The 27,498-nt window shown below is 43.3% G+C and overlaps 1 protein-coding gene across 5 annotated transcripts in view; it reads right to left on the reverse strand.

The window, feature by feature from the left end:
* Window positions 1-27,498, reverse strand: part of fat1a (FAT atypical cadherin 1a) — a 132,665-nt gene that overhangs the window by 95,439 nt on the left and 9,728 nt on the right. For all 5 annotated transcript variants that reach the window (XM_060916739.1, XM_060916740.1, XM_060916741.1 and 2 more), the window contains exon 3: window positions 6,266-6,580. In XM_060916739.1, the coding sequence (XP_060772722.1) occupies window positions 6,266-6,580 (315 nt within the window). The remainder of the gene's footprint in view (window positions 1-6,265; window positions 6,581-27,498) is intronic.

Genomic DNA, 27,498 nt, shown 5'->3' on the forward strand with positions numbered 1-27,498 from the left:
ACTTTTAGCTGGATTAGCTATGGAGCACTGAAATCAAACATGTCCTGAGGTAAAGTGAAAGCGTGTAACACGATGACACGTCATTCTGCATGCTTCGTGTCTGATGTATCAGGAGATTCACACCTCTACTCTCAAACAAACGCCCTGTAAACCTTTCTGGGAAATGGTGTCTGCTAACTGTATCTGTATCTATTTAGAACACCAAGTTTTTAATCTTTATTAGCAGTGTAGTTTCCACCCACTGATCCATGCTACACATTTTGAAACAGAAGAGGCAGCGTTTCAATCAACAAATTTGAATTTAAACGTAGAAAATTATATATAAAAAAAAAAAACGACAGGAATTCCACTCTAATCCAATGCTTTCTACATCTAACCAACTCTTAATTACAGGAAGGGAAGAATCCCTGAGACTGCTTATCTCTTTCTCATGACTTTTGCAACCCACCGACACACACACACACACACACAGTTGTTTAATTAACCCACATGTTTGCTGCTCTCTTTCACAGAGTTAATGTTCAACGACACCAACATCCACTCAGTGTCTCTCTTTTTTTCGTTCTCCTGTTTCAGTTCCCTGGAGAAGGGCCAAGAGAAAGAGACGGAGAGAAAATACAGCCCCTTATTTGGCCTGAAAACACACGTCAGGGCTGGAGTGTATGAGAAAACATGGACCACACAGGACCACCACTAACCCCACAGGGAGGAAACAAGTCCAGTCTCATACACTTTTTAACCAGAATGACATTTTTAGGTTCGCTTCATTATTTAGCCATGCTGGGGTCAACAAGGGCGGGGCTAGGCTAGATTTCATCAGCAAATCACATACAGTGATGCTTGAAAGTTTGTGAACCATTTAGAATTTTCAATATTTCTGCATAAATATGATCTAAAACATCAGATTTTCACACACGTCCTAAAAGTAGATAAAGAGAACCCAGTTAAACAAATGAGACAAAAATATTATACTTGGTCATTTATTTATTGAGGAAAATGATCCAATATTACATATCTGTGAGTGGCAAAAGTATGTGAACCTTTGCTTTCAGTATCTGGTGTGACCCCCTTGTGCAGCAATAACTGCAACTGAACGTTTCCGGTAACTGTTCATCAGTTCTGCACACCGGCTTGGAGGAATTTTAGCCCATTCCTCCATACAGAACAGCTTCAACTCTGGGATGTTGGTGGGTTTCCTCACATGAACTGCTCGCTTCAGGTCCTTCCACAACATTTCCATTGGATTAAGGTCAGGACTTTGACTTGGCCATTCCAAAACATTAACTTTCTTCTTCTTTAACCATTCTTTGGTAGAATGACTTGCGTGCTTAGGGTTGTTGTCTTGCTGCATGACCCACCTTCTCTTGAGATTCAGTTCATGGACAGATGTCCTGACATTTTCCTTTAGAATTCACTGGTATAATTCAGAATTCATTGTTCCATCAATGAAGGCAAGCCGTCCTGGCCCAGATGCAGCAAAACAGGCCCAAACCATGATACTACCACCACCGTGTTTCACAGATGGGATATGGTTCTTATGTTGGAATGCAGTGTTTTCCTTTCTCCAAACATAACGCTTCTCATTTAAACCAAAAAGTTCTATTTTGGTCTCATCCGTCCACAAAACATTTTTCCAATAGCCTTCTGGCTTGTCCACATGATCTTTAGCAAACTGCAGACGAGCAGCAATGTTCTTTTTGAAGAGCAGTGGCTTTCTCCTTGCAACCCTGCCATACACACCATTGTTGTTCAGTGTTCTCCTGATGATGGATTCATGAACATTAACATTAGCCAATGTGAGAGAGGCCTTCAGTTGCTTAGAAGTTACCCTAGGGTCCTTTGTGACCTCGTCGACTATTACATGCCTTGCTCTTGGCGTGAGTTTTGTTGGTCAACCACTCCTGGGGAGGGTCACAATGGTCTTGAATTTCCTCCATTTGTACACAATCTGTCTGACTGTGGATTGGTGGAGTCCAAACTCTTTAGGTTTTGTAACCTTTTCCAGTCTGATGAGCATCAACAACGCTTTTTCTGAGGTCCTCAGAAATCTCCTTTGTTCGTGCCATGATACACTTCCACAAACGTGTTGTGAAGATCAAACTTTGATAGATCCCTGTTCTTTAAATAAAACAGGGCGCCCACTCACACCTGATTGTCATCCCATTGATTGAAAACACCTGACTCTAATTTCCCCTTCAAATTAACTGCTAATCCTAGAGATTCACATACTTTTACCACTCACAGATATGTAATACTGGATCATTTTCCTCAATAAATAAATGACCAAGTAATAATATTTTTGTCTCATTTGTTTAACTGGGTTCTCTTTATCTAATTTTAGGACTTGTGTGAAAATCTAACGATGTTTTAGGTCATATTTATGCAGAAATAAAGAAAATTCGAAAGGGTTCACAAACTTTCAAGCACCACTGTAGCACAGCGCTGTTGGGTTCTCACTTCTGATTGCATTTATTTACTCAAACAACAGCTCTGATGATAGTTCAGCTAAGATTTTCTGGAAGAGGATCTTTAATTCACAAGGGTTCACAAACTTTCAAGCACCACTGTACCTGACCACCATTAGCATCTTTTTTAAAATGATCATCACAAAATACTTTCATAAACATAACATCATAATTATATGCTACAATAGAGTGTAATAGTGAGCTTAACTTAATCTAGTCATTTTGACCAATAGTTGGTGACTAATAGCTAGCTAAAAAGCTAACTAGCCTAACTGTATCAATTAATTGTCATATTTCATGCTAAGCATATCAAGCTGAAATACTAGCCTGACGTTGTGCTTAGCATAAAGGCGATCAACCTTGTAGCTAGACAATCGATTTAAACGTAAGCTCCGCCCCGTGTACTCAGAGACGCAGGTCACTCATAATATACTAATGTCTGTCAAATAAATATGGTTATTATGTATGTTTAGTTTTAAAAAGTACGTTTCACATACATTTCATTTTTTGAAATTTAAAAACAGGATGTTCTGACTGTAAAAGCAATGACAAATTCCTGCTGTGCTTGAACTGTGAGAACCTGGAATAAAGTTTGGAAAGTTTGAGGATTTTTTTCTGCTTAAAACTTTCTCCAACACACACGCACACACACTTATGCACTAGGAGACCTATTTGTACCTCGATGCTGCTCTTAGGTCTCATACTGAGGATTAAATATTCAGAGCAAGTCCATTTTGAGAATATATAAAATTCCCACAGTAGAGAGAGAGAGAGAGAGAGAGAGCTAAATGGAGCTTTAAAAAAAACAAGACTTTAAAAGGAAACTAGCAAGGCTTCTCCGTCAGGGTTAGCATGCTAGCTCGAGTGATCTCTCCACATCCTTGCACTAAAAGGCATGAAATCCCAGACTGCACAAATTACCCACAATGCAAAGACAAGCCCTGGTCTGTGACATGGCTTATAGAGTGAGTCAAGTTCTGATTTGGGACAAAGCCATGTTGGAGTGACGATGGTGAAATATTTACAGTAGTGTGTATGTGACTCATGTAGTGAACAGGATTTGTGTGGTTTGGGATACAGCCACAGTAGACTGACGATGGTGAGATGTCCAGAATGGTCATTATGTTATCACACTACATGCTGAGTCAGGAGGTGTGGTTTGAGATGTGTCCATAGTGGAGTGACAGTTAAACTTTTACAATGGTGTTTATATAACCTATGGAGCACTTGCATGTGACGTCACAGCCGATCCAGATTGTGACAGACGCCATCTTGTCGGTCAAACGCCATTTTCCGCCTTCTACTTCTACTTCTACCTTTTCTTCTGGAAAACCCTACTATATACAATTCTACTACAACGGCTGCGGCTACAAGCTCTCCCTACCTGTGCACGTTTTTTATGTTTTTGTGTGTATTTTTGCGTGTTGTTCGTCTGTACCGAACTTCAATATCCACTACAACCGTATGGACTTACTGGACATTGGTTTCCAGCAGAAAATGACGGTTTGTAGCAATTTCAATCGCATGCACAATATTCCGGACGAGATAGCGAGACCAGCGGGGTCTCCGTGGATTATTATCAGAAGCAAAGCGAAGGAGGAGGCACCGGGAGCGGAAGCAAAAGCGAGGCTGCAGAGCCGGCCTGTTGACTAAGCTCAGAAAACAGCCACTCAAACCTCCACTGCCAAGCCTCTATCTCTCCAACGCCAGATCCATGGTAAACAAGATTTGGAATTACAGCTGGAATTACCTTATTCTATTCTATTCTATAATCAGCTGGTCAGTGCTATACTCAATACTTAAGTGACTTACCCATCCAATGAGGATTATTTTCTTGTTTACAAGATGCCACATCTGAGTCGCTGACAAATCCTGAATTTCTGCAAAGATAACTGTCCAGAGATTTATAAGCACGCAGTGCTTCACTACTGAACAGCGAGGGAAAGTTGATGAGGTAATTATACACGTCTGGGTATTCCGCTGGCAGTTCAACATCCACTGACACGGTCGTGAAAACTACGTCTGGTAAGCCATAAGGGTCACTAATCTGTAGATCGTTTATTTTAGACATATATCTAGTTATCTGTTCATTAGAAAAATGAGCCGTGTAGTCCGTCGGTTGAAATTGATCCATTCTGTACACGAGTGCAGTAGTATTCAGCTGTGTTTTTTACAGACAAGATGGCGGCTGTGTACTTTCCGGTCACGTGACTGCAAGATCTCTATGGTGAATAGTTTGTGGTTTGGGACACATCTGTAGCAGACTGATGATGTTAAGATGTTTGCTGTGGAATAATATTGTTAAAATATATAATAAAATAATAAGTTTTGATTTGGGACACAGCCACACTACATTGATGTTTACAGTGGACTTAATGAGACCTATATAGTGAATATTTTTTTTTTATAATGAAGATTTGGGACAAAACCGCAGTGGACTAATGATGGTGAGACATTTACAATGGTGCTTATGTGACCATCGGAGTGTATAGGTTGTGATTTGGGACACAGCCACAGTAGTAGTAGTAGTAGTATAGAGATGTTAGTGTGGGTTGTGTAAAAGTGCTCAAATAGAAACTGGCTCGCTCTGAACTGGTGCGAGATCAGATTGTGCCAGACGAGAGTGAGGCGTGCCGGAGAGAGAGAGAGCAAAACACACACACACACTCATAAAAACACACCACAACCCCACATTTAGGAATACACGTAAATGAGATATTCGTTGCAGCTAATAATTATTGGACGAGCTAAATTAAAGGCTGCTGCGCCCCAAATGCTAACGTTGCTAATATAAATAAAGGTAATTAGACTAACCAATAGGCTTGAATAGACTCTTAAAAAGGCACACACAATTCTCGTCAGTGATAATACTGTATATTACAATGTTTCAAATCATGACAATTTAAGATACGATTATTATTATTATTATTTATTACCCGGATGGCATTTTAACCTGAGTGCACAAAAAACTGAGCTATGTTTCTGTCCTCTGTGTTTTTTAAACTTTAATGCCTTCACTTTCTTTTCAAACAGGTCTCAAAAAGGGAGTGTCCGAACATGCCCATCCTTAGGCTTTAACCTTGGAGGCCAAATACAACTCCAAAATGCTGCCTGTAGGTACCCTACCTTCAAGTGGACCAGGGTAGGGACAATTTTTTAAAGTGACACACTATGGTAGCATCGATTTCTAATGTTTATTTGTTGTCATACTGTATATTTCATCTCGATTTACATTTACATCAATTTCATATTAGCTAACATGGTTATGCTATAGTATGCTTTCTAACTAGCACAGAATTATTTTACAAATATTACAAATAAACATTGCCCATCAAATAAACAATTGCATTTCCTCTTTATAAGCTGGCTAATTAGCCTGTGTATAAACTTGCGCATAAACAAAATGGCATATTTGGACATTTTGATCTCGAATTTACAAGTGTTTACTTTAAAAGCACGTTTGGATTTATAGTCATATTTTAGTCATTTGGTTATTGTTAATTTTAGTCTAGATTTAGCTGAAAGTTAACGGTCTGAATGTTCAAATGTGAGGGGTAAAAGCTTTTACTTCAGTCCACGCTTCAGGTTTTTATTTGATGAGTAAAGTATCATTCTGTTTCCTCATGTATTTTGAGAATTATTATTTCATTTTGTCAGTGAAACGGGGTCGACATTTTTCGTCGTAATTTGCATAAAGATAAAAATGCAACTTTTCTGAAGTTTCAGACTGGTAACTTCGCTCAATGCTCGAAATCTAAGTTTACTTACAGCTGATATTGTTACGTTAGTTTTGTACTCACCGGTCTTGGCGTCGATGCTGAAGAAGCCCTGCGGGTTCCCACTGCTGATCTTGTAGCTCAGTTTGTCACTGGAGCGAGTGTCAGGATCGAAGGCGTCGATCTGAATGACCGAGACGTCTTTGGGTGAGTTCTCCATGACGGATGGGTAGTACACAGGCTCAGAGGTGTGCGGTGCATTGTCGTTCACATCCTGCACCTCAATGTAGATCTCTACGAAGGAAGACAGAGACACCACGCCGCCGTCGCTGGCGTACACTGTTAACCAGTAGTGTGGCACCGACTCGCGGTCCAGCAGCTCCAGAGTGCGGATCACACCTGCGTCAGAGAGAGAGAGAGAGAGAGAGAGAGAGAGAGAGTGTCAACAGATTAGATGAGGTGAGGTTTCGTTCACTCGGGTTCTTGATGTCAATATTCGGGGACAAGACCAACAGAATCAAGCAACTTCCATTAAACTATATTATTCATTTATTCAGTCATAACACACAATCAAACTCAAAAACTTTACAATATATAGGTCCATATTAGGTGGCACGGTGGTGTAGTGGTTAGCACTGTCGCCTCACAGCAAGAAGGTTCTGGGTTTGAGCCCCGTGGCCAACAGGGGCCTTTCTGTTACCCCTTTTCCACCAAATCAGTTCCAGGGCTGGTTCGGGGCCAGTGCTGGTGCTGGTTCACAACTTGTTCAACTTGCGAGCCAGCTGAGAACCAGCTTGCTTTTCCATAGCTCGCGGTGCTAAGGGAAGCCATGCCATTACGTCGCTGTATACGTCATTACGTCGCTGTATACGTCAGTTACGTCGCTACGTTTGCATAAACCTTGGCGCAAATATCGAAGCAAAAACAACACGGAAGAAGCAGCAGCAGCAACAACAACAACAACAATAATAATAATGGATGACTTCGCATTTGTACAGCTGCTGCTTCTACAGCACTGGCCCCGAACCAGCCCTGGAACTGCTTTGGTGGAAAAGGGGCATGTTGGGAGTTTGCATGTTCTCCTCATGTCTGCGTGGGTTTCCTCTGGGTGCTCCGGTTTCCCCCACAGTCCAAAGACATGCAGGTTAGGCTAATTGGTGGCTCTAAATTGACCGTAGGTGTGAATGTGTGAATGGTTATTTATCTCTGTTACCCCTTTTCCACCAAATCAGTTCCAAGGCTGGTTCGGGGCCAGTGCTGGTGCTGGTTCACAACTCGTTCAACTTGCGAGCCAGCTGAGAACCAGTTTGCTTTTCCATAGCTCGCGGCGCTATGTCATTACGTCGCTGTATGCGTCATTACGTCGCTGTATACGTCATTAGGTTGCTGTATACGTCATTTACGTCGCTACGTTTGCATAAACCTTGGCGCGAATATTGAAGCAAAAGCAACACGGAAGCAGCAGCAACAACAATAATAATAATGGATGACTTCGCGTTTGTACAGCTGCTGCTTCTCGTCACTTAAAAATGGCGATCTTTCGCGGTCTTGTTATTGTTGTTGGTCTTAACAACTCCGCCCCCCCGCTGACGTAAGCGGTTCTTTCCTCTGGCCCAGCAGAGAGTTGGTGCTAGCCTGGAACCGGTTTTTCTGGCCCCAGAGCCAGTTCTTTGTCAGTGGAAACAGAAAACCCAGTTCCAAACTAAGCACTGGCCCCGAACCAGCCCTGGAACTGCTTTGGTGGAAAAGGGGCATGTGTGTCAGCCCTGTGATGACCTGGCGACTTGTCCAGGGTGTACCCTGCCTTTCGCTCGTAGTCAGCTGGGATAGGCTCCAGCTTGCCTGCGACCCTGTACAGGATTAGCAGCTACAGATAATGGATGGATGGAAGGTGCCATATTATGTCCAGTGTAAGTGCTGAGCATGATAGACATGTGTTACTGCATCATAAAATACAAGAACCAACCATTTTCCAAGATGTAAATGAAGAGCACATGGAACACTGGTTTCCCAGGGTTGGACGTGTTTACATATTTATAGCACTGATTACGCTTTGGTGCATATTTTTTAATGGATCTGCCACAGCAAATGATTTATTATTCAATACAGAAACAAATTTAAACTTCAACAGAAGTTTCACTCAAACAACATTCATCTTCAATCATATCAACTCAATACAGCTAAATGATTTAAACATGATTTGTAGTTTGCTAAACTGGAAACAAATTAAGCGTCTCTTACTCACTATCGAAATAAACAAACTTCAGATAACAACCATGTCCCTTGCTGATTGAGCGTAAAGCTTTTTCGGCCAAACTACTCAGCTGACAGAACTCATAGTAGATCACTAGATCTCTAACACAAACATGAACAGCTACCCATAAACATCCTGACATCAGCTGTTGGTGACACCAAATGGTTGTTGTTGTTGTTGTTTCATTTTGGTTTGAAAACAAGCATCCACCCCCATCCATGTGTCCTTACAGAGCAACATCCTATGGGGCATGAGTAATACACCGTGCAGGCTCCTATTCACAACATGACCAGAACCATCCATCAAAGCTTGAGGAACCAAGAGTATACTATATGAGGATTATTTATTAAATTATACACTCACCGGCCACTTTACCAGGAACTTGTTCTTGATTCTAAGATTCCTGTTCTTGGCTGCAGGAGTGGAACCCAATGTGTTCTTCTGCTGTTGCATGTTGAGATGCTTTTCTGCTCACCATGGTTGTAAAGAGTGATTATATGAGTTACTATATCTTTCCTGGCAGCTCAAACCAATCTGGCCATTTTCCTCTGACCTCTCTTATCAACAAGGTGTTTGTTTCCACCCACAGAACTGTCACTCACTCATGCCCCTTTTCCACCAAATCAGTTCCAGGGCTGGTTCGGGGCCAGTGCTTAGTTTGGAACCGGGTTTTCTGTTTCCACTGACAAAGAACTGGCTCTGGGGCCAGAAAAACTGGTTCCAGGCTAGCACCAACTCTCTGCTGGGCCAGAGGAAAGAACCGCTTACGTCAGTGGGGGGCGGAGTTGTTAAGACCAACAACAATAACAGGACCGCGAAAGATCGCCATTTTTAAGCGACGAGAAGCAGCAGCTGTACAAACGCGAAGTCATCCATTATTATTATTGTTGTTGTTGTTGCTGCTGCTGCTTCTTCCGTGTTGTTTTTGCTTCGATATTCGCGCCAAGGTTTATGCAAACATAGCGACGTAACTGGCATATACAACAACATAACTGACGTATACAACGATGTAACTGACATATGGACCCTTTTCACGTGACGTCACGACAAACGCGGCCGCCATTTTGGACGTGTACTACCAGTAGTTTACCACAGCCAGCATTGAGGAACGGCAGCAAAGAAAGTGTTTATTTTCAGCAAGACTTCCATCATGCCACTATGTTGTTGTGCACCTGGATGTAGTAACCATCAACAAACAAGGCAAGGGTTATCATTTTATCGGATCCCGGTAGATGCTGACCGATGGAGAAGATGGATAGCGGCATACCAACGCTTGTGTAGTGACCACTTTGTTGGAGGTAAGACGAATAAAATTAGCCAGAAAAGGCATTACATTGCTGTTAACATTCCATTCTAGTTTACTGTAATTATGATCTGGCAGCTATTTACACCGGATCCAGTGTAAATAGCCGCCGGAGCCAACGTCCGAGGTTCCGGAGCGCGCTCTCTTGCGGCCGGCCGGAGCCGACGGCCGCGGAGCCAGCGCGCGCGCGCTCGTGGCCCGGCCGGACGTTGGCTCCGGCAGCTATTTACACTGGATCCGGTGTAAATAGCTGCCAGATCATAATTACAGTAAACTAGTAAATACAGTTTTCTGCATCTCGCTCCTTTTTCTTTTATGTTTGTCGCCTTCCTCGCATTCAAACCGATTTGAGCCGAAGTCCACTACATGTCCAAAATGGCGGTCGCGTTTACGAAGGTCACGTGACTGAAAAGGGTCCATACAGCGACGTAATGACATGGCTTCCCTTAGCACCGCGAGCTATGGAAAAGCAAACTGGTTCTCAGCTGGCTCGCAAGTTGAACGAGTTGTGAACCAGCACCAGCACTGGCCCCGAACCATCCCTGGAACTGATTTGGTGGAAAAGGGGGTATCAATGTTTTTTGTTCTTCGCACCATTCTGTGTAAACTCTCGAGACTGTTGTGTGTGAAAACCCCAGGAGATCAGCAGTTTCTGAAATACTCAAACCAGTCCATCTGGCTCAAACCAACACCCATGCCACAGTGAAAGAAAAGTCACACTTTGAGATCACAATTTTTTCCCGTTCTGATGTTTGAAGTGAACATTAACTGAAGCTCTTGATTTGTATCTGCATGGTTTTATGCATTGTGCTGCTGTCAATGGATTGGCTGATTAGAGAACTGCAGAAAACAGCAGGTGGACGTGGCGGCATTCCTAATAAAGTGACTGGTCAGTGTATATTAATTTATTTAGTGTTTATTGTAATATTTCTTTTCAAATATCGAAAAGGGCTGTGCAATATCACGATACGCATAATATCGATCTCAAGCTACAGTATTCTACTCCATTCACCTTTTCAGGAATGAGAAACCGAGCTTCCGGAATCACTTCCATGTTTAGAGACAGAGATTGGAATGAATCAGCCTCAAAAACAACAACAGCAACAACAAGAAAACAAACAGCATTACTTTTCAAGTTAAAAAATAACCGAAAGCTGACTCGGTAATATAAATGGTTATTTTCATGCTGAAATAAATCACTTTTCGTGCCATTTTGTTTAAAATGGGCCATCACGACTCCAACATAACGTAAGGGTTAAAGATTCACTAGAGCCGCCAGAGGCCATTTGGCTCTCAGCTGTGTCAACAAGGCACCTATTCACAGCAATCCAGGAATGAGAAGGGGCGGAGAGAGTGGCCAAGAGTAAATGGCAATCCACAGAGAGAAAGAGAGAGAGAGAGAGAGAGAGAGAGAGAGAGAGAGAGAAGGGAGTGGGGTGAACTTTGAGTCGTCTTTGTTCTCGTCCATTCAAAGCCACCTGAGAGGATGGCGGTTTCACATTACCTAGTGCAATCCTAAAAGTTAATTATATTATTGTTGTCTGGCATAAACGTCCACCTCGCTATCGTTTATAAACTCTCATAAAGCAGGGTGTGTGTGTGCTATTGAGCAAAATGAGAGCATAAAAAGGCACTCCCTGGTCAAAGTGTACGCTGACGATACACTTTCTTTGACACAACCATGTATCAGGAACGCTGAATGCTCTGGATTAGTTTCAGAACCGGAAATTAATTAAAGCTGATAGCCCTTTTGCATCAACATTGTTGCTGGTGATGCTGCTTCTCAAACCGTCTGAGTGTTTCTACAGCGGTGGTGGTGGGCGGCGGGGGGGTGTTATTCTTCAACTAGGGGTGAGTGATGTGGCAGAAACATCATATCACAATACTGCAAGTCATTTTATGTTACATATATATATATATCTCATCTCATCTCATTATCTCTAGCCGCTTTATCCTTCTACAGGGTCACAGGCAAGCTGGAGCCTATCCCAGCTGACTACGGGCGAGAGGCGGGGTACACCCTGGACAAGTCGCCAGGTCATCACAGGGCTGACACATAGACACAGACAACCATTCACACTCACATTCACACCTACGGTCAATTTAGAGTCACCAGTTAACCTAACCTGCATGTCTTTGGACTGTGGGGGAAACCGGAGCACCCGGAGGAAACCCACGCGGACACGGGGAGAACATGCAAACTCCGCACAGAAAGGCCCTCGCCGGCCACGGGGCTCAAACCCGGACCTTCTTGCTGTGAGGCGACAGTGCTAACCACTACACCACCGTGCCGCCCACTTTTGTGAGATCTCATAAAAAAAAATTTAAAAATTGCAAGATCCCACATTAACTTTTTCCAAGATTCCGCAAAACCTTTTTCAAGATCTTACAAAAGTATATCTTTATTCAACCATGTCTCTTCTGGGGCTCTGTAGAAAACAGTCAAAGTACGGAGAAAACAAAATGAACTCGAAGGACAGCGCGTTCTTCAAGCTAATGCTAGCAATGCTTCATTTGGACAGCTACAAACACTAGCTAAAGCGTATCTCTTCTACGCATTGTTCGTTGTTGTTTTTGTTTATATACTGTATGATTTTGTCTTTGAATAAACCAGGGGCTGGTTTTACACCTGGTTGTAAGTCGGAGGTAAAATGACGTTGCACTTCCAGGTGTCACTTAGCGATGTTTTTATCAGCCTTAGTTACCAGTTAACCTAACCTGCATGTCTTTGGACTGTGGGGGAAACCGGAGCACCCGGAGGAAACCCACGCAGACACGGGGAGAACATGCAAACTCCACACAGAAAGGCCCTCGCCAGCCACGGGGCTCGAACCCGGACCTTCTTGCTGTGAGGCGACAGCGCTAATCACTACACCATCGTGCTGCCCACTTTTGTGAGATCTCATTAAAAAAATTTTAAAAATTGCAAGATCCCACATTAACTTTTTCCAAGATTCTGCAAAACCTTTTTCAAGATCTTACAAAAGTATATCTTTTTTCAACCACGTCTCTTCTGGGGCTCTGTAGAAAACAGTCAAAGTACGAAGAAAACAAAATGAACTCGAAGGACAGCGCATTCTTCATGCTAATGCTAGCAATGCTTCATTTGGACAGCTACAAACACTAGCTAAAGCGTATCTCTTCTACGCATTGTTCGTTGTTGTTTTTGTTTATATACTGTACGGTTTTGTCTTTGAATAAACCAGGGGCTGGTTTTACACCTGGTTGTAAGTCGGAGTTAAAATGACGTTGCACTTCCAGGTGTCACTTAGCGATGTTTTTATCAGCCTTAGTTGGTGCAACTGACCTCAAACGTACAGCGAGTATTTTTGTTACGTCTTGCATTACAAAACTGTTTGGGCTGATTACATAACGGTTTGGATTTTAGACCAATAGCATGGTTTGGTTAAAAAGTTGTCCTAGAACTGAAAGCCGAGATTCAGGAGCTGCTTCTTCCGTAGCGCGGTTACATTTTGAACTTTGACCTGGATAACGTAGTCGAGGTTTATATCAAGGGGCTCCAGCATGTCGCCCATTTGGGAGCAATGACACCGTGGTCTTTGTTTCCGGAACAATCCTCCCTCTCCTAAGTTCCGTAACTCGATGACCTGCTCCCTGATTTCATTTTGGGAGGGAAGGAAGAAAAAAAGGAAAAGAAAAAAGAAAGGCAGGTTAGCTTCAGGCGATAATTATATTCGAAGCAGGAGGAGGAAAAGCTGGCTACAATATGCTCCATGTTATTGAGTCCTCAGTGTCTGATGCTTCACTGATGGGAATGGCAATGAGCTCAAGAAGCAAGCGTGGGACTCGAGAGAGCACACTCGAGTGTGTGTGTGTGTGTGTGTGTGTGTGGGAGAAGAAAAGAGAGGGAAAGAGAGAGTGAGAAGTATCAAAGGAATAAATGAGAAAGCCAGCATGCGATAGGGAAAGGCCAAAGAGGAATGTGCGACGGAGAAAAAAATCGAGTGTGAGAGGACAAAAAGTAGCAGAAGGCAAAGAGGGAGAGTGAGAAAACGAGTCAGGCTTTGCCAACCACCGTCCCCATGCATGAGCGCTCATCAAGATAGCGCACACACACACACACACACACACACACACATACCGAGACATACTCTCAAGAGACTAGTTCCTGTGAATCAAAAGAGCTTTGCTTTTAGCCGCCCTCAGCACAGACGACTTCATACGCAGACGCATTGCAAGACTACATGTGTCTGAGACAAAAATGTAGGTTGCTGCTACATTAAAATATTAGTTTTGCTATTTTGCGCTACATTACCATGTAGACAGAAAAAATATCAGCTTTGTTTGCTTCAACAAGGAAATCGGATCATGCTAGCTTGCTTTCTCGCTAGAGTAACTAGCTAGTTAGCACTAACTACTCTGGTGGTTAACACGTATTTCCTTGCAAGCAAGGTTGGTGAAGTGACAGGTAGTTTATTAGAATGACAATATTTAGCAGAGTAGCATGGCATCTCTGCATGTAGCCATTAAAAAGGAAAAAAACAACCCATCAAAACATAAACAACATTTATGGCATGCCATCTTTATAAAGAAAACAAGTGCAAGGATATGAACGAGGTAGCTCATTATATGGGACTTGGAGAACGAGGTGGATGTTTGCTTTTAATCTCCTTAAATCTGCTCATTGTTCTGTTGAGACTTTGGCCGCTCTTCAGCTTTTGGGCTTAATTGTCACTGATAATCCCTATTTCTGGAGAAAGCATGGATTTCTTTCTTTCTTTCAAACCCCTGCAGAATGTACAATATGCATTTTAATCCCTGCAAAATAAATAAATAAAAAGGGCTGGCACGGTGGTGTAGTGGTTAGGGCTGTCGCCTCACAGCAAGAAGGTCCAGGTTCGAGCCCTGTGGCCGGCGAGGGCCTTTCTGTGCAGAGTTTGCATGTTCTCCCCGTGTCCGCGTGGGTTTCCTCCGGGTGCTCCGGTTTCCCCCACAGTCCAAAGACATGCAGGTTAGGTTAACTGGTGACTCTAAATTGACCGTAGGTGTGAATGTGAGTGTGAATGGTTGTCTGTGTCTATGTGTCAGCCCTGTGATGACCTGGCGACTTGTCCAGGGTGTACCCCGCCTTTCGCCCGTAGTCAGCTGGGATAGACTCCAGCTTGCCTGCGACCCTGTAGGACAGGATAAAGCGGCTAGAGATAATGAGATGAGATGAGATAAAATAAATAAAAATTCCAGATGTAAAGCCAGTGACTTAAGGAATAAGATTACAGAACTGCATTCTTCACTCACCAGCTACTTTATTAGGAACACCCCTACTGCGGTTTTATGCCGTTCTCTAATCAGCCGATCCCTTGACAGCAGCACAGTGCATAAAATCATGCGGATACAAATCAAGAGCTTCAGTTATTGTTCACTTCAAACATCAGAATGGGAAAAATTGCGATCTCTGCAACTTTCACTGTGGCATGGGTGTTGGTGCCAGATGGACTAGTTTGAGTATTTCAGAAACTGCTGATCTCCTGGGTTTTTCACACACAACAGTCTCTAGAGTTTACACAGAATGGTGCGAAAAACAAAAAACATTGAGTGAGTGACAGTTCTGTGGGTGGAAACAGATGCCTTGTTAATAAGAGAGGTCAGAGGAAAATAGCCAGATTGGTTTGAGCAGCCAGGAAGGAACTCATATAGTAACTTATATAATCACTCTTTACAACCGTGGTGAGCAGAAAAGCATCTCATCATGCAACAGCAGAAGAACACATTGGGTTCCACTCCTGCAGCCAAGAACAGGAATCTTAGAATCAAAAACAAGTTCCTGTTAAAGTGGCCGGTGAGTGTAAACCAAAAAAACCTAAGGGTTGATATGATTGTAGTGTTACATGTTTCTTTAAACATTGTTTTTCCCTTGGAGTAGAATCCAGGTTGATTCTGAGCCACTCCTTGAAATGAAAAGCTGTTGAGGAAGTTATGAAATTTGCCCCTAGGGTGCAGAAAATGATGACAGAGAAATCCGACCGGTCTCTCTCTCTCTTTCTCTCTGTCACTCTTCTGTCTATCCATTTTTTCACCCTGGGGAAAGACTTTTCACAGCCGCCTGAGCTTCTGACTGAACAATGAAAGAAGCCGCTGTCACTGGTTTCAACCCGGTCGACCTCGCAAGAGTGTGTGTGTGTGTGTGTGTGTGTGTGTGTGTGTGTGTGTGTGTGTGTGTGAGAGTGCCTGACAGTAAGTTTTCGTGTGTGTGTGTGTGTGTGTGCGCGAGAGAGATAAAGAGAGTCTGTCCACTTTAATTAATTCCCTGATTAGCGCCTTCATGGCACATTCACAATAGCTGAGATGGCTGCAAATACACACACTCATAAAAAGTCACACACCAACCAAAAGCTTCCAAATGGCTGTTCTAGCTTCAGCATGGCTGAGGAAAAGATGTGAACATCCGAAGCCAAGTGTGGACAAAGATGCAAAGGGGATGCAAAGTGGACAAGGGAATTCCTTCGGAAAGCTCGATTTTATGCCCCAGCACCAGGAGACGCAACCCTGGGCTTTCTGCTCATCTGGTGCAAGGGCAAAAATGAAAACCAAAGCTGGAGAAAGTTCTACTGTAGCATCAGCTCCAGAGAATCACACTGCCTTTACACAAAAAAGCTGGCACTCTTGCTAAATTAGGAAGCCAAAAAGATTAGCAGGGTTGTCAAAAGGGGATTACGGTATGCAGAATCCTGTTTATCCTCTTGCTCTCGTTTTCATATAGTAAAGAGTTAGAATGAAATCCCAGGCAATATCATCCCTTTTTCTGGCAGGGTATAACGTGTAATAAGCAATGATAACGTTAAGCCTGCAAGGCAACTCCAATTCTAGCTAAAAACACTCCTCAAAGTCATCCATCCCCATGCCAGCTAGTCATCGATGGTACCTTTGGTTACTATGAAGCAATGGAGTGGGGGATAAACTAAAGACACAACAGGCAATGGCTCAGAAGTACCACAGATGTGAAGTTAATGCGGATTATATGTGTCCGAAGTCGGACCCTTGGCTTTGAACTTGCTTAGTTAATTCCCAGCTCATCTTTCCTGCATTCCGGAAGGTTCTCAGGCCTCAGGGTCAGGAGGTTGCCGCAGACTTTCCCATCATTTTCCTTCTCTCTGTGCACCTCAGTCATTCCCTACACCACAGGAATAGCTCAAATTCCTCTGCCCGAGAACAGAGACCATGAAGGGTAACCCAACCCAAGCTTCATCTTGCCGCAGTACCCTTCTCCCTCTATCTCTTAAACTTAAATCATATCCCTGCCTCCATTCCCAGAGTTTTGCACCATCTATAAAAAGGTATGCCTTCTCATTTCATGATTAATGGTGTAAAACATTTAGGAGTATTTGACTCAGCCAGGAAAGACTTTCTCGAGTATCTGCATGGGCCTCAAGATTGCTTTGCCACTGATTTTGTTTTATAACCACATAAAATCCCTAGGAATGCTTTGAAAAATAGGGCGACTGTCAGCAGCGCGACTTATCCGAGGGAAAAATAGATGTGTCTTGCATGCAAATACAATAAGAATTGATAGAAAACCGTTCGTTCTTCAGAGGAATATTTGCTCGTGTGGAATAGGAATGTTTCTTCAAGCAGACTTGGCACTGAGAAAAAAAAAACCCTCCCATGTGGCACTACCAAGGTTATCAGCTCTCGAGTGTGGATTGAGGAAATGTTTAACAAGTCCAGTAGCTGATGACTTTAACAAATATGCACTTTGCACAATCTTATCTTGCTGAACATCCTGTCCAAGTGATTATAGTGCAGCAAACATCTAGAGTGGAGTCGACCACCCCGTTTCCGCTTCACGCACGGCTTTGCCTTCTGTACACAGCCGTGGCTACTAAGTGCTAGCAGTGGCAGCAACAGCTGGCCACATGGGAAAACGATGGAGGGGGGGGGCAGAGAAATGGAGGAATGGAATAATTTCACTGGCTTAACAAAGCAGAGCAGTGCGTCTCGCTCTACATATCTCATTAATCTCATCATCTCAAACTAGGAGGTTGGGAGGGAGGTAAAAATAACCCTCAACTTCCAACTTCCATTAAGCAACAAAACAGCTTTAGCAAACCAACAGCCATTAGCGTAGACCGTAAACTGAGCCCTCGTACAGGAAGCTTGAAAAGAAAATACACACAAAGTCATGAGCATTTGGGAGACTTTTTAAAGTTAAACAAGAAGAAAAGATGAAAGTATGTCGATGTGAAGAGTAGGAGAAAGAAAAAAGCATGAGTGGAGAAGGAGGAAGCTCCTCAATGAATGCATTTAGAAAAACCCTGGTGGGATGCTGTCTTTTTATCTCCCCTGCTGTTTCTTCCGCCGGCTTTAGCCTGTTAATTCCAGTTGAGAGGTCCTACTGGGACTTGCCCAGACAGAGCTCATTGTGCAAGCACGGCTAATGCTATTGCAGAGGCCTAGGAACAGGCATGCTAACGAGAGCCAGACGTTTTCATTATCGACACGACTATTTAAGGGTAAGGATCCAATCCAATCCAAGCTCTGGACCCCGTTGTCTGATAACAACCGCTTGTCTGCTGCTATCACAACATTTTTATGAAGCATGAAATAGCTGCCCCGTGACGCTCAGCCCTCGCCACTAGGTATAACCGCTTATATTAGTGTGATAGTTCATGCTAAAGGGCCTCGTTCTCTGTTCTTGTAGTAAGGGTGATAAGATGGTGGAGTGAGAGAAGGTTTTTCAAAGGGGTGCTGGGTTGACATTTTGAAAGCCCTACTCCTTTTTTCCCCTTGCTCTCTCTTTTCTATTTATAAGCCGGCACTCCTCGGAGGAAGGGATCAAAGGCGTTTTTAAATTGTGGCAGGGTTGGAAGGATGGCTTGCCAATAAAACAGGGGGAATAGGAAAGCTGCTCGGTTCGAAAGCCAGATGTGGAACTATTGACTCTGCTCCTAATTATATCTTTGTACGGCATTACTGCAAACGGTGCGACTGCGCACTTCGCCGTCGTCTGCAGGCCAGCTGCACCGAATCTCACCCAGCGGTGTTGTGACTGGCCATGACAAGCCAAATTAAGTCACAACTAAATAGGGAAGAACATTCTGAACATGCCAAGACTTACATGCAAGACAGGCTTCAACAATAACCACCAAGGTACACCCGAATCAGACAGTAATGAAAAGTTTACGAAGCATTTTTCTTCATTTCTGATTGATTTGACATGAAGGGGATAGCTCGGATTTGATTCGACTGGCTCGACGTGCAGTCACATACACTTTACGAAGAGATGAATCACAGTTTTTCTTGTGTTTGGGGAGCTTGCCATGTTTGTTTCTGCCATCACTCCCTTCAGGTTTGATTCTCGTTACGATCTGGAGAGTGTGACATCAAAGGGGCGAATAAGCTCCGGCGGCAGGGTGCCATCTGCCATAATGGGGATTTTCATTGCCAAGCACTGAACCGTGGCCTAAAGAGTACAGAGGGATTGTGGGTATCAATTTAAGAGCTAGTGGGTCCTATTAGTAGAAAATATGCTCGGATAATAAACGGCATCTAAACTCGGAGGATTTCTTTTCACGCACTACAAAAAACCATTAACTTTTTTACAGTTGGTTTTCAGGAAAAACTTTCCACTCTATTTTTCCGCCCTTTTTCCTCTTTTTTTGAGCTCACACACTCCGGCACTTCGAATCAATTAGCCCTCATTAAGGCTCATTAGCATAACCTGAGTGAAGCACCTACGTGGGTACTAAAATAAGCGCTCCCAACGTTAGCACCCTGCAATCATCTCTGGCTCCCTTCACATTCCTGAGCACCGTCGCCTCGGCAACATGGCCCAAGCACAGACTGTGTGGAGTCAAGGTCATGTGACCCTACGGCGGCGGGGGGGGAGCAAGAGATGAGATGAAAAATGAGGCAAAAAGAATGAGAGAGATCTTAAACCTTGAGACAAGTAGGTACTCTATCTTTCGCTCACTCTTACTTCTCTTCATTCTTTCTTTTACTCTCTTCTTGTTCTCTCTCTCTCTCTCTCCCTTCCCCCATTTCTTTCCAACAATCCCTCCTTCCTTCTTCTTTCCCAAGCCTGAAACATGAAAAGGCAAGGCAGCAGGCGCATATTTCTGTTATCTGGCATCACAGGCAACTTTTCTACCTCTAACGGAAAGACACGATGGAGGGGATCGTGATTTTTTTTTTCTTTCCCAAATGCCAAAAACACACTATAGTGCTTTGTCGCAACATGCCCAGATATTGGTGGCTGTTTCACAGAACCAGAGAAAGGGCAGCGCATACATTAGCGGCTCTGCAAAAGGGCAGGCCGTGTTAAAACTCACAAACAGAAAGCAGAAGAGACTCGATTAACGACTCGGCCTGACCACGTGCTGTTTCGCTCTTTCTCTGTTGAAAAGCGGCCTGTCCTCTTCAGAAGGCTTTTATTTGTTCCCTAACCCTTCTATTTACTTCATTACAGAGCAGAGAAGAGAGCAAAATAACAACCTGAAGACTCTCGGACAAATACAAATCAGACCCATTATCAGGTCTGCACGCTTTCGTCTAACGCCGAAGTGTCACCCGGGGGTCACATGAAGCAGAAAAACACATTTAATAGACCGAAAAATGGCCCGACCTCCAATTCTGAGGCTCGCCTTTTGCCGTTTGTTAATGCAACAGTAATGAATTGAGAATAGACTTTTTTTGCATAATTGCACCTTTTAAATGAAGAGTTGCCTGGCATTGAATGTTTACTCTCATTATAAAACACAGCGGGAAACCTCATACCTCTAACACCACAATACAATGAAGCCAAACTACAGTTAGAGCAATAATTGTAGGTGCACAGTTAGGAGATTTGCAGATGATTAGTATGAAATTTTGGAACATATTAACAATTTTAAGCTATTTTCTTGTGTACTGTCCAGATATATTCAGGATATGTTTACTGTTCTTTTAGTGCTAACATACTGTACATAGCTACAATGGACTAATAAGGCAACACGATTAGCTCCAGATTAAAAAAAGGCCAATGTAACTCCAGAATTCAGGGCACAAGACAATCCTGACGATTTTAACTGCCTATCTTAGATCGGCTCATTTATCAAAATCAATTAAAATGGATTAAACCCACCCCAAATTATGGGACACAATGGAAGACGAGAATCGGAGTAAGGGCCTTTACACACTGGATACGACATGAAGTTGCAATGTGAAAATGCGAAAAAGTCGTGTGCAAAATTTTCACGTAGAAACTATGCACACCGAGTCCGATGCAAATTTTTTAATATGTTGTGTTCTATTATGTGCTCATTCGATGTCTACAAAAATCAGAAAAATTGACCTCGACACAAAAAACAATATGCCGCTTTCTCGCTACGTAATATTCACATCATGCGTGAAAGTACTCACAACAAAAACAACACTTTGAAAAAATATATCGACGTCCGATCACAGAAATCACACAAAATTATTTTTCAAATGCATGTATATCTATATTTTACACATACGATACAATAGTAAACACTGGAACAGGAAACGTTTTACAAATAAAACTATTTTTAAAAATGTATTAACAAAAATGTATTGCGCCGATGCAATATTTACACCATAATTTATCATGAATTCGATATCATTCTGTGATGTACCCGTATATAAATATCTTACTGCATAAGTATATACTAATAGTATTATTAAATGATCTACAGAACAGAACAGCTACAGAACCGCCTGCACAAAAAAAAAAAAAAAGCAAGGGTGGATTGTGCTGGCCCACCGACGCTCTCTCCTTCCTACCAGCTCGGTCAACTGGTCCCAGGGTAATGAGTATGTGCTGTACCACCAGTAAGAGCACAGCTGGTTGGTTCTTCATAACCCATAATGGAAAAGAGCCTTTTGATGGTATAGCTACCAGCAGATATCAGTCAAGTCAAGTCAAGTTTATTTGTATAGTGCTTTTAACAATAAACATTGTCGCAAAGCAGCTTTACAGAATTTGAATGACTTAAAACATGAGCTAATTTATCCCTAATCTATCCCCAATGAGCAAGCCTGTGGCGACGGTGGCAAGGAAAAACTCCCTCAGACGACATGAGGAAGAAACCTCGAGAGGAACCAGACTCAAAAGGGAACCCATCCTCATTTGGGCAACAACAGACAGCCTGACTATAACATTAACAGTTTTAACATGAAGACAGTTTCGTTGATGTTGTAGCTCTTCACTGATGGAAACTTGAGTGCAAAACTGTTCATGATAACTGCAGTCCTAAAGTTAGTAAGACAACTGTAGTCCTCAGCCATAAAAGCATTACTGTAAGAGTCCAGAGCATCCTCCAGGTGTAACCCTCAACTGTCCCCATGGGGCCGTCCCCCACAGGAGCGGTGCGATAAAACTCCAAACTAAAAACAAGACCTGGCAAAGGGCAGAAGAGCTCCTCGCAAGCCGACAGCCAACATTAAATGATCTAACACTCAAAGATGAAGCAAAAATGAGATTTTTTTTTTTTTACATAACTAAAAAAATTAAACACTGTGTTCAGGCTCTACAGTGGGCGTGTACTTATTTATTCTGAGCACGTATTTAGCATCTAATGTGATCTTTTCGTCCAATCCTGAACAACAGATAAGCTGCTTCATTACTTCATTTACTCCAAATATCCAATTTCATCTATATCCAAATATTTCAGCCAAATGATATTACAAGGTGTGCAAATGAAGTGGAAAACCTGGAGAATTGGCTACTGTGCATGAGTGGAATGATAAAGAACAGGTGGCCGGTGAACGGCAATCTCGGAAAACTCATATGTGAGACGCAGGGAAGAAAGGTGAGATTGATCAGATTTGACATCGTATGCTTTCAGCGTGAACAGCATCGAGGCACATTTGCTTTGCTTTAGCTGAGTTTGTGTTGTAGAGTTGCCTTAGTACAGTTTATATTGCAGATTCCAGACAAGGCAGTGTGGTTTAGCTAGTGGGCTTTTGTAAACCGAGTCTCTGCCTCTGCTGTGATTTGCAAAATGTGCCTTGACTTGTTCCTTCGCCACAAGGATATTTAGTGGTTAAAAAAAGCACCCGATTCATTGCCATTCTCTGGCAACATCAATCGGGTTTGTGGCGAAACCTCAATCCTGTGTGAGCGTGTGCAGCCTCCATTAACTCACTTACTCAGGAAGTGACATGCACACAAAATCAATTCTTTAACTCACACTTGCACACATGCCTTGAGCAGGGCTGAAATTAGCCTGGTTCACATGGAGAGGTCTCACTGAGGCTCGACATGTTTGTGCAATCTGGCAACGGTAAACATCACAAGCACACTCAGGAACTGAGCAAATCTTCTCCCAATGCCTACAGCCAGCAGCATTTAGGAGGACGAAAATAAAAATAAAAAGAGCCAGATGCAATCTGGGAGTAACAATTTTGGGTTTTGTAGCCTGGCTAAAGTTATCTCAGGTCTACTGGGACAAAATAATATCAAGCGCTTCCTGACGCAGGAAACCTCGGAAAATGCGCCCGAGCTCTTACGTGGTTTGGAAAAAGGCGAGGTTTTTCTTTTCTTTCTTTCTTTTTTTTTTTTAATTCTAAAATACATACATGGCCAGACTAAATATAAAAGCCACACATCCCTGAGGGAAGAAAGCAGAAAAGAGGCACAGATATGAAGCTAGCATTAACAAGATGCTAGGCTAGAGTGGAAAATAGGAAACTGTGTGGCATGTACCTTCCAAGCAAATTCCTTTTCGGCAAGCTCCCCAAACTCAACCCTCAAATACCCCCACGTTTGGATGGGGTAGAAGCAAGCATGCAAATAAAGAAGGAGGCGGAAAAGCCGCAGAGCCCAAAAGGTGCAGTACATTTAACCAATCCCAGATGGGACAAGACCAGAGGAAATCGTGCCATTTTGGTAAGAAAATGGCCTGGTTTGTTCTGTTTCATTTTAACCAAGCAGCAATGTGCTGAATGTCAATGACTCATGAGACTGGCTGGACAATACGTAAGGAATAAAACACTCTGTGTCATGCTGTTATTGTAAAACAGTCAACGACAGGGAGGCATGATGACTTAGCAACTTAACATCTCAAAGTTGATTATTTTCCCAGAACAGCATGACCTGAAGTGTTCATCTTATGCAGGGTTTTTTCTAGAAAAATTTAGTATGAGGGCGCTCACCATGGCGAGGGAGCGAAGCGGGGGGGGGAATGGTGCCGGTTGTCCCCCCCCGCCGTGCAAAGCCTTTGAAAAATGCTCCAATGGGACATTCTGAGGCTATCTGAGAGGGAAATTGTAACAAATTGTCTGTCAACATTGAAAAAGAAAGAAGTAATCTTCTTCTGCCCCGGACAGTCTTTGGCTTTCTTCTGTTTCGTGCCGCGGGATGACATCTTTAAATGCCCAAGTGTCAACGAAAACAACTTGCGAACTACTTCTGTCAAAAGCTCCCGCGCCGGTGGGTGAAAGGTCATTCAGTCTCGAGAAATCTCGCTCTACAAGTCAGCTGACCTTGTATGTAACCCATGTCAAATCTCGCGAGAGCAGCCGCGACAAGTAAACAGCTAAACAACATGGCGCCTCAGTCTGGAAAACGCCAATTCGGATTGTTTTTACACCGTCTGGCGGTGTATCTACTATGATTGGAATATTTTTGGAGCAATTATAACGTATTTGATGATCAGACACATTGTCACGTAGTGTTGCTGGGATGTTTTCACGGAGTCGGTAAGGGGGCGCACGCCGACAGTAAGAGGGCGCAGCGCCCCTGTTCCCCCGTTTAGACGAAAGCCTGTCTTATGGACCCTTTTCATGTGACGTCACGACAAACGCGGCCGCCATTTTGGACATGTACTACCAGTAGTCTACCACAGCCAACAACGAGGAATGACGGCGAAGCATCGAAAGGAATATAGCCATCAAAGAAAGTTTTTACTTTCAGCAAGACTTCCATCATGCCATTATATTGTTGTGCACCTGTTGTGTAGTAACCACCAACACACAAGGCAAGATTTATCATTTTATCGGATCCCGACAGATGCTGACCAACGGAGAAGATGGATGGTCTCTAAAATATTGGCAAAATGATGTTTATTGACATAGCAATCGTGTGTAACAGGAAGCATTTGCATATCCGAAGTGTTGTGTTTACATCAAAGATAAAATAAACTGATATGACAACGACTGCTGCTGCCAGGTTGGGGACACAAACTAGTAGAAAGGAAGTGTGCCAACAGTGCCAACACACTTCCTTTGTGGTCGATTCTGCTTTAAGGTAAGATGCATTTAATTATTCGTCTGCTGTGGGTTTGGAATCGGTAGCCTGACCGATTCGTTCATGTTTGTGGTGCCATTTGTTTGTTGACGCGTGTTGAAATGGAAGATTGGTTGTTGACATGATTTCCAGTGATGCTTTGGTGCTGCTGTGGATCAGATGTGTTGAGTAGCCTGACTGTTTTTTTTTTTCTTGCGTGTGGTATCATTGTTGACGCGAGGTTGTTTTTTGAACATGCCAATGCGGACACGATTTCCCCTGATGAGTTATGACTTCAGACGCAATGCATGTGTGGAGGTGTGGAGTCCGCGTGATATGTGCATAAGATAGGCTTCTCATATGTTTGGAGATCCGCGCTCTGAGACAAGCGCAAGCACAAACACCCCCCCCCCCCCCCCCAAGGGAAAAAAGGGACCCCCCGAAAATATCGGCATAGTTCGAACACTGGGTTGGAGAAAGTAATGGCAAATAGTGAGTGCACAAACCATAGAAGGTAAACTGTACACAGCGCCAGGGCAGTGTGATGGTATGCAGTGGTTGCGTTAGAGTTTTTCATTGTCCGTCATTTTGACGGACAGGGTCGTAAAAATTCCGTCATTGTCCATTATTATCTGTCATTTTATTTTAACTTTTAAATGACAATGTATATAGGCTATAAATGCTATATATTTAATAACTTGTGTTTTCATGGACTCATTTTCATTTAAAAATTAATTCACAGAACAAGCTTGTATTATTTAATCATTTATTTATGTATTTATGATGCAAAAAGATGAACAGAGATTCTGACGTTCGGTCTTGTGAACCCATTTTCCCTCCGCTAAAAACATTGCGGCTGTTGTGCCTTAACGGGCATATGAACAATGTTATTTTACAACGTAGCAAGACAATTGCAGTTAAAATATGAACAGTCCACTACAACGATTTAAGTGACGATCTAATTTGACCTGTTTGCGTGAGCTCAAACCTTCCTTCTGGCCCGCATGGATTTAAATTGGGAGCTCGCTTGTGCATAATCAAAGTCGTCGATGGAGACTGCTGCCGAGGCAATTGTCATTAAATTTTGCATCTTTGCCTCGGACAGACGACTTCTCATTGACGTTTTAATTTTATTCTGAAGGCTGAACCCGCGCTCTGCTGCGACACTGGAGACTGGAATAACCAGCGCCACTTCAGCCAAAGTTCTGAAATCGGGAAATATTTCTCCCAGGGAAGTGATCAGAAGCCGGCAACAGCCTCTGAAAGTTGGATTTCCTGACCCTGCTAGTACTCTCTTCATAGGGAGGAAATCCTGCAGCATGCGGTCTTTCTGCACCAGTGGTGCAGCTGCACCCCGCGGTGACCCGTAGTGGGCTGACACGGAAGGTCTTAAAAAAACGAAGTTATGTTTAAATGTTAGTTTGTCTACCCGTGCTCTCATTAAAATGACAGTTTAGCAGATATTCGAGCAGTGATGTTCCTAAGCTTCCTAAGCTTGCTGGGGAAGAATACAATAAATCGACATTTGTTTCATTTTAAAAACAAGAAAACAACTAGCCTAAATGAGCGCTATTGCATTAAGACGTACAGGCAGGGAAACGACACAAACAACCCAATGCATCTCTTTTTTTAATAGCAAAAATGACGTGTCTTCTGCAGAGAAGGGAAACATTAAGGCCAAGTTTACATTAGATCGTATCTGTCTCGTTTTCTTCGCGGATGCACTGTCCGTTTACATTAAAACGCCTGGAAACGCCGGGAAACGGGAATCCGCCAGGGTCCACGTATTCAATCCAGATCGTGTGTGGTCCGGTGCTGTGTAAACATTGAGAATACGCGGATACGCTGTGCTGAGCTCTAGCTGGCATCGTCATTGGACAACGTCACTGTGACATCCACCTTCCTGATTCGCAGGCGTTGGTCATGTGACGCGACTGCTGAAAAACGGCGCGGACTTCCGCCTTGTATCACCTTTCATTAAAGAGTATAAAAGTATGAAAATACTGCAAATACTGATGCAAATACTGCCCATTGTGTAGTTATGATGGTCTTTAGGCTTGCCATCCTTCCACTTGCAAGTGGTAAGTGACGCGCATGCCCGACATGCACTGAGATCACACACACAGCGGCTCAGTCCCGAATTACTGCTCGTGCACTTCACTCGCGCGCTCTGTGAGCTGCGCAGGGCCGGAGTGCGCACCCTCCAGAGGGCACTCGCTGTTCAGGGCGGAGTGATTTGGAGCGCAGGATGCCTGTGGAGCCGAGCGTATCCGTGTATTGGCGTTGCTGTGTGCAGGCGAATCGTGTATTGGTGTTGCTGTGTGCACGCTAATCGTTTTAAAAACGTTAATCTGATGATCCGCTGATACGGTCTAATGTAAACCCCACCTAATACATCTCACTGTGCTAGTGGTTAGAAAAGTCAGAGCGTGGTCAGGAGCGCGATGGGGGGAACAGCCTTGCGCAGTGGCTACAATGTATACATGAGTAGCCTATGCACTGAACATCAAGACTGCCGCAACGTCGGCTCAGATTGAAAGTGACGGCAGTGAAGACTATGTATACTGTATGTAAGA

Source organism: Neoarius graeffei, chromosome 3 (genome assembly GCF_027579695.1).
Source record: "Neoarius graeffei isolate fNeoGra1 chromosome 3, fNeoGra1.pri, whole genome shotgun sequence".
NCBI lineage: Eukaryota > Metazoa > Chordata > Actinopteri > Siluriformes > Ariidae > Neoarius > Neoarius graeffei.